Genomic DNA, 13514 nt, shown 5'->3' with positions numbered 1-13514 from the left:
GGCTACGTTGATTTAAGCCAGGAAGGTGAGGTAATTAAAATTCTGGGCTTTATTGATTGTCAGAACACCTACAATAAATAGTAGTTCATAAGGTTACTCACATTCGTTGAATGGAATTAAAATAGAAGCTAGAGATTTAAAAATGGCAGGTGGCTAGCTTAATTACAAAACAAAATAGAATATAATCTCTACAGTTCAGAAAGAGGTCATTTGCGCCATTGAGTCTGCATTGACCCTCCGAAGAGCATCCTACTCTGATCCACCCTATCATCGTAACCCCACATTTCTCAAGGCCATTCCATTCTGCCGACATATCCCTGGACACTTTGAGCAACTTTGTATGACAAAGTCAAAAAATGTGGCACTGGAAAAGCACAGCAGGTCAGGCAGCATCTGAGGGGCAGGAAAATCGACATTTCGAGCATAAGCCCTTCCTCAGAAACGTTGGTTTTCCTACTCCTCAGATGCTGCCTGACCTGCTGTGCTTTTCTAGCACCACACTTTTCGACTCTAATCTCCAGCATCTGCAGTCCTCACTTTCTCCTAATCCATCAAATCTGCACATCTCTGGATACTGGGAGGAAACCAGAACAAATCCACGCAGACGGGGGAGAATGTGCAAACTTCACACAGACAATTGCCCAAGGCTGATGTTGAACCCGTGACCCTGGCACTGCAGAGGCAGCAGTGCTAACCACTGTGTGACCCCAGTTGGAGAAGTGACATCTATAATGCTTGTATTAATGGCAAACCAAGGGGCTGTGGAGCCACATGTGGTCAAAACTATTCAGTGAACAATAAAGGACAAGTTAAGAAGCTCAGAGCAGTGTATGTTGTCAAGGAGGTGGATGGAGGTCAGATCTCTGAGTTCCATGTGCAACAACGACTTCCAGAGTGAGAAGTCAATGCTGCGATTGGCATGCTTGGAACATCAGAGAGAGTGTGCACCTGCGTAACTTAAAAGAAGAGCTCTAAGATTTTCTACTTTCGATTTATCTGGGGGTGGGCCACAGGAAGAGTTGAGAGGAGAAGTTAACTCTTGCTGGAAGCTCGGAGAGTGATTTAAATAAAAGCAGTGGATTTAGACTGCATCTTTGAAGCCATCAGTAGACTCCAGACAGTTAACGCAGAAGTCCCTGGAAGCCTTTCATAGCTCATTGATGCTGAGAGTGGGATGAAGGAAATCAATGCACAGTGTTTGCTTGATGTTGCAACTTAGAGAAATTCAGTGACAGATTAGCAAGCTTCTGTTTGATAAAATTTGTAAATGTGACAGTAATTAAATGCTAGGGAGCAGTCTCAGGAATCCTGGGGGGGGGGGGGGGGGGCTCACCCTCCAGAACATCTCAGGACTGTATACATAGGGTACCATGGGCCATCAGCAGCAGCAGAATCATACTTCAACACATACTGCAATGTCATTGCCTGGTACATCCCCAACTCAACATTACCATTAAGGCAGGGAACCCTGCCCTGATTTAATGAAGAGTGCAGGAGGGCATGCAAGGACTAGCCCCAATCATGTTTAAAAGTGAAGCTACAAGACTACTTGCATAAGCAGCAAGTGATAGATAGAACTAAGCAACTCCACAACCGATAGATCAGATTTAAACTCTGCAATTCTGCCACAGCTAGATCTGAACCATGTTGGACAACTACCAACTCACTGGAGGAGGAGACTCCATAAATATCCCCATTCTCATTAATTGGGGAAGTCCAGAACATCAGTGCAAAAGAGGATTAGGCTGAAGCATTTTCAACAACTTCCAGTCAAAAGTACTGAGTGGAGATCCCCAGATTCACAGGTGCCAGTCTTCAGCCATCTTGACTCACTTGATGTGACAGCGGAAGGCACTGAATACTGCAAAGGCTATGAGCTGTGACAAAATTCTGTCAACAGTCCTGAAACTCATGTTCTCCAAGACTTGTTATGCACCTAGTCAAGCTATTTCACTACAGCTATGATGCTGGCATCTACCTGACAAAGTGGAATAGTGCCCAGGTCCTGTACATGTCAAGCAGGACAAATCCAAACATCCAACCCGCTAATTACCACATAATCAGTCTCTTCTCAATCATCTGTAAGGTGATGTAAGGTACCACACCAACAGTGCTATCAAGCAGCACTTGCTTAGCAATTATTTATTCACTAACACACAATTTCAGTTTTGCTACGGCCAATCAGTTCCGCACCACCACCATCTAGAAGGATAACAACAGCAGATACATGGGAACACTCCCACCTCCAAATCCCTCACCATCTTGATTTTGAAATTTATTGCCATTCCTTTAGTGTTGTTGGATAAAAATTCTGGATATGTGGATTTGTGGGTCTACCTGCAGCAAATGATTTGCAGCAGCTCACCACCACCTTCTTAAGGGCAATTAGGGATTGGCAATAAATGCTGGGACAGCCAGCGACACCCACATGTGGTGGGTGAAAAGCATGTTTGTCAACATTGATTCATTCTTTTTTTGGTAGACTATTTTTCCTCACAATGCAAGAAATAGCAAAACAAAGTCTAAAATTCTGGAGGAAGCAAAAACATTAATAAACCTTCTAATAAGTCTTATGTTAGTTCCTGTGTTTCATTCATCAAGTTTCAGGAGCTGAGTCTTTGGAACTCATTCAGTTTGCCTTGGGTGAATATCAATCTGTTTCTGCTAATATGACCAACTAAGAGTCTGGTGTAACACAGCATGGATAAATGATTTTCATTTAGTTTGCTTCAAAGCCTTAAATTTAAGTCTAGAACAACTTAATGACCAATCTGTACTGCACAGTGAATACTATAATAAGTACTTCACTTTTTGATTCTTTAAATTATGAGTAGCATCGAAGTGATTGTTTCATCATATGAAGATTTCTGAGCCAGTGTGACACCATTTGGATATTGTGAAACACAGAAGACTTTTATAATTAACTTTGTAGCTATATCTTTTGGCCCTCAAGATAAAACATTGCTTTGTGGGTCTTCAAATTCCACTAATTCCGTGAAGTATATTTAAATGTCATATTTATTTGATACTTTCATGTATTATTTCCTTGTTACTGAGAATCCTCTGGCAGGATTATGAAAATTCAATATATTTGGCATGGCTGTTTAGCACAGATAGGCAGCTCTAACAATTAATATTAAGAATGACTTGCTTTAGACAACTTACTACAGGTCATTATTCAATTTATTTAAGCGTTTTATGCAAAGTTGATCAGTAATCAATGGCCTATATTGGATCTACAAATTAAGTTCCCAGAGTGGAATTAGTTTATCTTGGTTTTTAATGTTCTGATGCCTAGATATTAACAATCTTGTGTTTATCAGCATTCTACACTCTGCATGCTGATTAACGAACTATGGCAAGCATACAAACTCCTTAGCCCAGAGAGGTCATTCTACACAAGACTACAGCTATTGATATACTATTTCAAACACTAGCTGAGCTAATGGATAGATAGATGGTGCTCAAAACAACATTCATGAATAATAATGTTGAACAATATATGTAAGTAAAACTATAACATTTTTTAGAGAAATACAAGCATATCATAAAATTCATTCCTAAATGGAAAAGATAAATGCTGCCAATTTTAATTTAAGTGACTTGGAAAAGCTTACTCAGAAATAAAAACCTATGTTGGTATTCTGAACCATCTATTAATGGTCTTAGGAAAATCCACTTTCTAACAGTGGCTTTAAGATGTTCCAGGGAATTATGGTCCATGAAACAGGATAGGATAGACAAAGTCTTTTCTCTGGGGTTGGGGAGTCCAGAACTAGAGGGCATAGGTTTAGGGGGAGAGGGGAAAGATATAAAAGAGACCTAAGGGGCAACTTTTTCACGCAGAGGGTGGTACATATATGGAATGAGCTGCCAGAGGATGTGGTGGAGGATAGTACAATTGCAGCATTTAAGAGGCATTTGGATGAGTATATGAATAGGAAGGGTTTGGAGGGATATGGGCCGGGTGCTGGCAGGTGGGACTAGATTGGGTTGGGATATCTGGTCGGCATGCACGGGTTGGACCAAAGGGTCTGTTTCCGTGCTGTACATCTCTATGACTCTATTCTGTACAATGTGGTACAGCATAACTCTGGAGAACAAATCAGTACAACGATTTTGTTTAACTAGGAATTCAATCCAAGAGACATTGGAGTTCTTCGGTAATGAGCTAAAGTAATCCTGCAAGATAGAGCACGCAGCAAAATACTAAGTTTGTAAGTCAACAAGTGAGTAACATTTTTTCAATAATGTATGGAGCTTCCTTTAATCGAGTTTAGAAGCAGCAATTACATTCCAGGCAATATTGACTCCCAACATCACGTACACTAGAACTGCAGAACAAATGATGATGAAAAATTTAAGATGCTGAAAAATATTCTGGCAAATAGAGATATAGAAATAATTTACAACTGATTTGTGTACCAAAAACACAAATACCCTGCAACATAATTCAACATTGTTGGTTAGATGCAGAAGTTTACATGACCCATAATATATCCATTCTAAAATGAATAATTTCTTTGCAACTGAATTATTGTGTAGCTAGATTGAAGTGCAGCTCCTATACATATCTTTCCACCAATGTTCCTGCATAATGTATCAGGTACCAGGCTTTGTCTGGATACTACATTCAGTGATATTTGTTGACATGTGTATTGTCTCTTGTGTACCTAGCTAAACAACATCAAGGAGAATAAGGAATCAGTGAAACCATATTAGTTAAGTACATAAGAATTATTTTTGGTTCAGACAAACACCATTGTATTTTAACAAATCCACATCTAATATTAAAGAATATCAATTGCATTTCTTCTATTGTTCATTCACTTACTGCTCAAAACTTTGTCTTTTTTTCATTGCCCAAGTATTTGTTTCCTCCTGTCTGTTTGGCTAATTTCCTTATTTTCTGTTATTGCTCTTTAGCAACAAGAGTATGAAAAAAAAGTTTCTACTCAACATACCAGAAAAAAACCATGTGATCAAATTCCGACTTAAGAAAGGCAGTGAGATGCAGCCCCATATCTTTGCTCAAACCATGCAATTCAATACTATTAAAATAATATTTGGCATGTAAATATGAAGTCTAAAAATTGAAAATGAACTATGAAGCTGAATTTAACCTACTCCCTTCAACAAGTATAACATAGACCTTGACAGGCATCCATATATTCTCTGTCAACAAGTACAATATTGCCCAGTCAAGCAACTAGGTAAAACTAAAACTGACATTGTTCAACGGAGCAAATCAATTCTTTGTATTATTAGAACTCCCAGCAATCCTTGCATGGTTACCTATCCCAAACTCAAAACAAACATAAGTTTATTTTTGTATTAAGAGAATTCCTGTTGTCTTCCCTTCAAAATTCAAATGTCAATTTTACTTTCAGTAAAGCTTTTGTAGTTACACTTTCACTTTTCTTCACAAAGATGGTGGATTAATTATATATTGTACTTATTAATTATCCAAACACCAAACTGAAAGCATAAACAATATAAAAAAGCAGTTCACGATTCAGATTAATAATTCATGAAGAGAGATTACAACAATCTTATTTATTTGCCAAGGTGTTGTTCAGAGGTTTCTCAGTTGTACTAACACAAATCTCTGAAAACCTAAGATGGATTGAAGTGATTTTTTTTCTCTCTGAGTTCATTTGACAAGCATATGCAATGGTTTTAAGTGAGTCCACTATTGAGGAACAAACTTCTCAATTCAATAATTTTAACAATGAAACATCAAGTGCTTTTGTTTCTCAACATATTCTGTGATTGGACTTGTAATTTATTGCAACATAGGAGTATGGTGCTCATTTTGAATTTTCTAGCCACATGAGAAATTTGTGTTATAGATTGGCTCACTGTTAAAAATAACCACTTTTTTTTTGCTGGAAAACAAAAAAAAGTGGCTTCTCTAACAAGCAATGAATCCACAATGCTGGTTTTATATCTTTGCAGCAACTTCTTTAAATTGTACTGATCGATTTGTGATGTGTCGAAGTGGTGACAAAATCTCTTTTGAAGAGACAGAGAAAATGTTTAAACGCTTAGGCGAATATGCATTTACAAAGAAACTGATGGTATGTTATGGTTAGATCCCCATTAATGTGCTCATTATTTTTAATTAAAATAAGAATCTATTCAAGGATGAATTGTTTTCAAAAAGCCACTTGTGTTTATTAAAGTGTGGTAATTAGACCTGTTAATTCTTCTTGTTAATGCATTTGTAAAATCCGTTTTGTTTTGGCAATCTTTAGTGAATACTATTTGTTGTTGGTTGTTCCAGTCAAACCAGAGCAGTAAGGCACAGTTCTACTTTTCCTTTGGTATTTCTCCAACAGTACTGATTCAGACACAAGATAAATGATCCGCAAAGACAATACATGCATATCCCATAATAAGGGTGGCATTTTCTAATACATCATAAACTTTAATCATTGTGTACTTTTTGCAATTCTTTCATTAACAAATAAACCATATCAACTGAGAGACTTTGTAATGCACTCTTTGCAATGAACAGACTTTGATGTGATGACTTATCTATCATATAGATAACCATAAAAACACAAACAAGTATAAAATAAGGGCACCTTACCAAGAGATTGTCCGGCAACTATTCTGGAATTTTCCCCTGCCACTGCTGCACGTGCATTCCTTTCATTCATGTATTGTACAAATGCATATCCTTTGTGCACAGAACAGCCAACTATCTTTCCATATTTTGCAAAAATAGCTTCTATATCTGCTTTTTTCACAATGGCAGTGTTGAGATTACCAATGAAGACCCTGGAGTTGATAGATCTGGGATCATTCTTATTGGTAACATTGCTAGTCTGTGTTTTGCCAGTCATCGTAGATTATCTTCGCCTAGGAGAGAAGAAAAATAATTCAATGTCCAAAAATTATGACAGCCATTCCGCTGTGATAATGAACTTTAAATCAAAGTCTCAAAGAGCAAACATCTTTCCTCCTCTTTATGTCCATAGGGCTCTTTAAACTTTCTGCTTAAAACTCATCTTAATATCCATTATTTTCTACCAAATCTGCGATCTACTCAGTTGACAAATTAGTGTCATTCAATATTGCACACAGTTTGGATTAGGCATTACTTCAAGTAATGGATTGTTATGATTATCATTCTGCTAATAATGACCAGACATGTATCTCCTGAATTTAAACAATTGTGTTTAGCACCCATGTATTATTTTACCTACCAAATTAAGATCTCCTTTAATGTGATTCAAAAAAAATGCTGACAAAAGAATCATTGAAAATTATTGACTATTATTTTCCCGCAACAAAATGCCACAAAAATATATATAAAAGGCTCATCAGAAATTATTGACTATTATTTTGGAAACATTCTGAGACAAGAAATTATACTGTAAGGCTAGAGCCAGAGACGCACTGTTTCAAGTTGACACTAGTGAGATTGATATTCACAGTTGTAGCAGGAGATTTATTGTGCACCAACATTCAACTCATGGTGTGTGTGTGTGTGTGTGTGTGTGTGTGTGTGTGTGTGTGTGTGTGTGTGTGTGTGTGTGTGTGTGTGTGTGTGTGTGTGTGTGTGTGTGTGTGTGTGTGTGTGTGTGTGTGTGTGTGTGTGTGTGTGTGTGTGTGTGTGTGTGTGTGTGTGTGTGTGGTCATCATTGACATATTGGGCAACATTGATCTCCTTGGAACACTAAGTAGAAAAATCATAGAAGGCATAGTCTGTGTTTGAAGGGTGGAAAATTAAGTCCTTGTCTTGAGAAACAAAGGACTCAATATGGCCAAGGAGAAAGGGAAAAAGTCAGGTTTCTCTTAGGGCAAGTATGGATTAACAGTCGGATACTTTTCATATTTTTCTGTGGTTTCTTACCCAATAGCCATCTCCAAGATAGAAACCTGTATCAAAAGACTGCAGCCATGGAGTGGGCTGTCGGGATGAGAGATGGGGAATTGGAAGAAGGAAGGAGATCATGGTGAGTAAGATCATGGCAATGAGGGATATATTGCAATGATTACGGTGGTCAGTGATGGGTACCAGCAAAATTGAAGTGCGATCGCCTGCTCTTTCTCGCCCAAAGGCAAAGGAATAAATGCAGGCTTCTTATGAAGCCAAATGTTTTTGTCCCCCATTACCTGTCAGGTTTTCTGATTGACACTAATTAAAATCATGCCTCATTCAAAAATTTTAATGGCTGATCCATCTCCTGCCAGTGGATTTGTCACTGGTTCTCAATCTGCTTATGTTGGAATTGGAAGTCAATGGCTCCTTGAAGACAAATTCAACATTTTTGCAGTTTCTTTTAACTTCCTAACCATCCAAAGTCCGCCATTTGTTTGAGATTAAATTTATCCCCAATATTTAGGAGTTAAGTAGTAACATCTATGGAGCAAGGTCATGATAGCAGCCACAGCACTGATCATGACACAGTTAGTATTGATTAATTAAGAACAAGTTAGATGATTTTCCTTTACAGAGAATAAAAAGTTGCCTAATTTGAAACAAAACATTTGATGAATATAACACATTTGGGAGCAAAAGGTGACTGAGCTCCTGCTTTGCAGGGTTCTCCAGGATTGGCATTTTTCTTCTGTAGTGCCTGAATCTGGTGCAGTTGACAGAGATTTACTTTTATGATTAACTTCATTATCATTGTATCATGCAACGACAGAAATAATAGGTGAAGTAGATGGATCTTGGCTTTTTATTGTTTAGGAATTCCTATATGGTTGGTCATCACTGTTAAGTGGTCATTCCTGAAGAAGGGCTAATGCCCGAAACGTCGATTCTCCTGTTCCCTAGATGCTGCCTGACCTGCTGCGCTTTTCCAGCAACACATTTCCATCTCTGATCTCCAGCATCTGCAGACCTCACTTTCTCCCCATCACTGTTAACCCTGCCCTCATGCTCTGCCAAAGATGGAGTTACAGGCTTTTTACCTTCAACAAGGTATTTGTACCTGATGAGGTGATGCTGACATGAAATCCAATAATCTTAGAACTTGATGTGAGTCTAGTACTGTAGTACTGAGAGATCAATACCCGTTTATTGCTGCTCCTGGTATTTATATATATATTCCACTGCTGTGTCTAGACTAGTACATAGCAATTTGGTTAAAACTTGTAGCATGTTTTCTCCAGCAAGTCATGTTGCAAGTGCGTCCATTAAGAAGAAGACTGGGACCTTTATTCCATCAGTCCATGTACCATGATACAGTGGTTTTATCATGAGCATGTTTCTAAAAGTTGATTGCATACTAGTTGTGAAACATAAGATAACACTGTACAAGCAGGAATTGACATTGCAGTATATCATTTTGTGACCACACTGACAGAACAAATATCTTTCGGGGCATTTGGGCCACCAACAGATGCAGGGGCTTCAATAGTAATGTAATTGCGCAATAAACAGCTCTCTAAATTCTGAAGTAACCAGCAGTTCAATGGAATTTTGTTGCCCCTTCTTACCTGACTGCCCTGATAAATCTGTCAGAATCAGACTGAATGTAACTAGTACAGGCCAAGAAGGAGCCTGACTTTGAGAGCCAAAGGTAATTCCACATAAAGGTTATGGTGAGTAGAATTCATCTCGAAGAAGATTGTAAAAGGCAGCAACTATCGCTTCAAAATCTTCTTCACTGTCATTAATCAGGGAGCCACTCCTGTGGAGAGTGGAGCAGCAGAATTTGACAGGACATGATCTGTGGCATTTGTTATGACAAACAGTCCTTTCCTGCTTTCTCTCCTCTTCCAAGTCCAGTTCTGATGGAGTGCTGCATGGAGTTGCCATGGTGGCCAACAGTCTAGAATATTAAGTTGACTGTAAAGGAAAATAAAAGCACTGTTCTCCTTGCTGTCTCTCAACTCCCTGCTCTATTTGTGCATGGTGACCAGATCAGATTGATACTGAATTTTTGCGGGGAAAAGATGTCTAATCTGTGACATAAAAAAGTTATACATGAATAGTGTACATAGAACATAGAAAAATACAGCGAAGTACAGGCCCTTTGGCCCTCGATGTTGCGCCGATCCAAGCCCACCTAACCTACACTAGCCCACTATCCTCCATATGCCTATCCAATGCCCGTTTAAATGCCCATAAAGAGGGAGAGTCCACCACTGCTACTGGCAGGGCATTCCATGAACTCATGACTCGCTGAGTAAAGTATCTACCCCTACCATCTGTCCTATACCTACCCCCCCTTAATTTAAAGCTATGCCCCCTTGTAATAGCTGACTCCATACGTGGAAAAAGGTTCTCATGGTCAACCCTATCTAAACCCCTAATCATCTTGTACACCTCTATCAAGTCACCCCTAAACTTTCTTTTCGCCAATGAAAACAGCCCCAAGTGCCTCAGCTTTTCCTCATACGATCTTCCTCCCATACCAGGCAACATCCTGGTAAACCTCCTCTGCACCCGTTCCAGTGCCTCCACATCCTTCCTATAGTATGGCAACCAAAACTGCACACAATACTCCAGATGCGGCCGCACCAGAGTCTTATACAACTGCAACATGACCTCAGGACTACGGAACTCAATTCCTCTACCAATAAAAGCCAGTACGCCATATGCCTTCTTCACCGCACTATTTACCTGGGTGGCAACTTTCAGAGATCTGTGTACATGGACACCAAGATCCCTCTGCTCATCCACACTACCAAGTATCCGACCATTAGCCCAGTACCCCATCTTTTTGTTACTCCTACCAAAGTGAATCACCTCACACTTACCTACATTGAACTCCATTTGTCACCTTTCTGCCCAGCTCTGCAGCTTATCTATATCCCGCTTCAACCTGACACATCCTTCCTCACTGTCAACAACTCCACCGACTTTTGTATCATCCGCAAACTTGCTCACCCAACCTTCTAGCCCCTCCTCCAGGTCATTTATAAAAATGACAAACAACAATGGTCCCAAAACAGATCCTTGCGGAACACCGCTAGTAACTGCACTCCAAGACGAACCTTTACCATCAACTACTACCCTCTGTCTTCTTCCAGCCAGCCAATTCCTAATCCAAACCTCCAACTCACCCTCAATGCCGTACCTCCGTATTTTTTGCAGTAGCCTACCATGGGGAACCTTATCAAACGCCTTACTAAAATCCATATACACCACATCTACCGCTTTACCCTCGTCTACCTCCTTAGTCACCTTCTCAAAGAATTCAATAAGGTTTGTGAGGCACGACCTGCCCTTCACAAAACCATGCTGACTATCCTTGATCACATTATTCCTATCCAGATGTTCATAAATCCTATCCCTTACAATTCTCACTAAGACTTTGCCCACAACAGAAGTGAGACTCACCGGCCTATAGTTACTAGGGTTATCCCTACTCCCCTTCTTGAACAAGGGAACCACATTAGCTATCCTCCAGCCTTCTGGCACTATTCCTGTAGACAACGAGGACATAAAAATCAAGGCCAATGGCTCTGCAATCTCCTCCCTTGCTTCCCAGAGAATCCTAGGATAAATGCCATCAGGCCCAGGGGACTTATCTATTTTCACCCTTTCCAGAATTTCCAACACCGCTTCCCTACATACCTCAAAGCCGTCCATTCTAATTAATTGTGACTCAGTATTCACATCGGCAACAATGTCCTGTTCCTGAGTGAATACTGACGAAAAGTATTCATTCAGTGTCTCCCCAATCTCCTCAGCCTCCACACGCAACTTCCCACTACTATCCTTGACTGGACCTATTCCTACCCTAGTCATTCTTTTATTCCTGACATACCTATAGAAAGCCTTTGGGTTTTCCCTAATGCTACCAACTAAGGACTTTTCATGTCCCCTCCTTGCTGCTCTTAGCTCTCTCTTCAGATCCTTCCTGGCTACCTTATAACTCTCAATCGCCCCAATTGAACCTTCACGCCTCATCTTTACATAGACCGCCCTCTTTCCTTTAACAAGAGATTCCAATTTCTTATTAAACCACGGCTCCCTCACACGACCCTTTCCTCCCTGCCTGACAGGTACATACTTATCAAGGACACTCAATACTTGCTCCTTGAACAAGCTCCACATATCAATTGCGCCCTTCCCTTGAAGCCTACTTTTCCAAGCCACGCATCCTAAGTCATGCCTCACCGCATCATAATTTCCCTGCCCCCAGCTATAACTCTTGCCCTGCAGTGCACACTTATCCCTCTCCATCACTAGAGTAAAAGTCACCGAATTGTGGTCACTGTCCCCAAAATGCTCACCTACCTCCAATTCTAACACCTGGCCTGGTTCGTTACCCAGAACTAAATCCAGTATGGCCTCACCTCTTGTTGGCCTGTCTACATATTGTGTCAGGAAACTCTCCTGCACACATTGGACAAACACCGACCCATCTAACGAACTCGAGCTATAGCTTTCCCAGTCAATATCTGGAAAGTTAAAGTCCCCCATAACAACCACTCTATTACTTTCACTCTTCTCCTGAATCATCCTCGCAATCCTTTCTTCTACGTCTCTAGGACTATTAGGAGGCCTGTAGAAAACTCCTAACAGGGTGACCTCACCTTTCCTATTCCTAACCTCAGCCCAAACTACCTCAGATGGCGAGTCTTCATCCATTATCCTTTCCACCGCTGTAATACTATCTTTGACAAGCAATGCCACACCTCCCCCTCTTTTACTCTCACCTCTGACCCTACTAAAACACTTAAACCCTGGAACCTGCAACAGCCAATCCTGTCCCTGTTCTACCCATGTCTCTGTAATAGCCACAACATCGAAATCCCAGGTATCAACCCACGCTGCAAGTTCACCTACCTTATTTCGTATACTTCTTGCATTGAAGTATGCACACTTCAAGACACTTTCCTGTTTACAGGCACCCTCCGTTGAGATTGATGCCATGTTCCTAACCTCCCTACACTCCAGGTCCTGCACCTTAAAGCTACAGTCTAGGTTCCCATGCCCCTGCAGAGTTAGTTTAAACCCCCCCCCCCAAGAGCACTAGCAAACCTCCCCCCAAGGATACTGGTGCCCCTCAGGTTCAGGTGTAGACCATCCTGTTTATAGAGGTCCCACCTTCCCCAGAAAGAACCCCAGTTATCCAGATACCGGAATCCCTCCCTCCTGCACCATCCCTGTAGCCATGCATTTAACTGTATGCGAACGCTCTTAAGGTGATGATGTTACTGGCCTGAGTTATTCAGTTACCGTCAATTGCTATAACAAATATGGAAAAAGAAATCATAGAAACAGTAAAAACAACAGTTAGAATAATAAACAGAATAATGGGATAATAAACAAAAAAGGAAACATGGAAAATGAACAAGCAATAAACTGAAAACTCAAGCCAGAGGGTGAAGGTCATAGCTTTGGTTTACTGTATTTCAGCTTTCTGACCATTTCAGTGAAGACTGCAAGATTGCTATGACCATGGGCTGAATCTTACCAAAAATTGGGTCAGTGTCACTTTTGGGGAACTTCATGGAGAGTTTCATTCCATGAGACTTGGGCAAGTTATCTCACCCAATTCTCTACTGCTCCTCTCAGTGGCACCACACACACTCTA

General features: G+C 40.3%; 1 protein-coding gene across 5 annotated transcripts in view; it reads right to left on the bottom strand.

The window, feature by feature from the left end:
• Window positions 1-13514, bottom strand: part of LOC122549028 (RNA-binding Raly-like protein) — a 913629-nt gene that overhangs the window by 502471 nt on the left and 397644 nt on the right. For all 5 annotated transcript variants that reach the window (XM_087986498.1, XM_087986496.1, XM_087986497.1 and 2 more), the window contains one exon: window positions 6596-6867. In XM_087986498.1, the coding sequence (XP_087842624.1) occupies window positions 6596-6851 (256 nt within the window). In that variant the 5' untranslated portion in view covers window positions 6852-6867. The remainder of the gene's footprint in view (window positions 1-6595; window positions 6868-13514) is intronic.

This window comes from Chiloscyllium plagiosum, unplaced genomic scaffold, assembly GCF_037043375.1.
Source record: "Chiloscyllium plagiosum isolate Xiang-an unplaced genomic scaffold, Cpla_swu_hap1 HiC_scaffold_4, whole genome shotgun sequence".
NCBI classification, from domain to species: Eukaryota; Metazoa; Chordata; class Chondrichthyes; order Orectolobiformes; family Hemiscylliidae; genus Chiloscyllium; species Chiloscyllium plagiosum.
The sequence above is the reverse complement of the archived record's forward strand: the minus strand, read 5'-3'. Positions and strand labels throughout refer to the sequence as shown.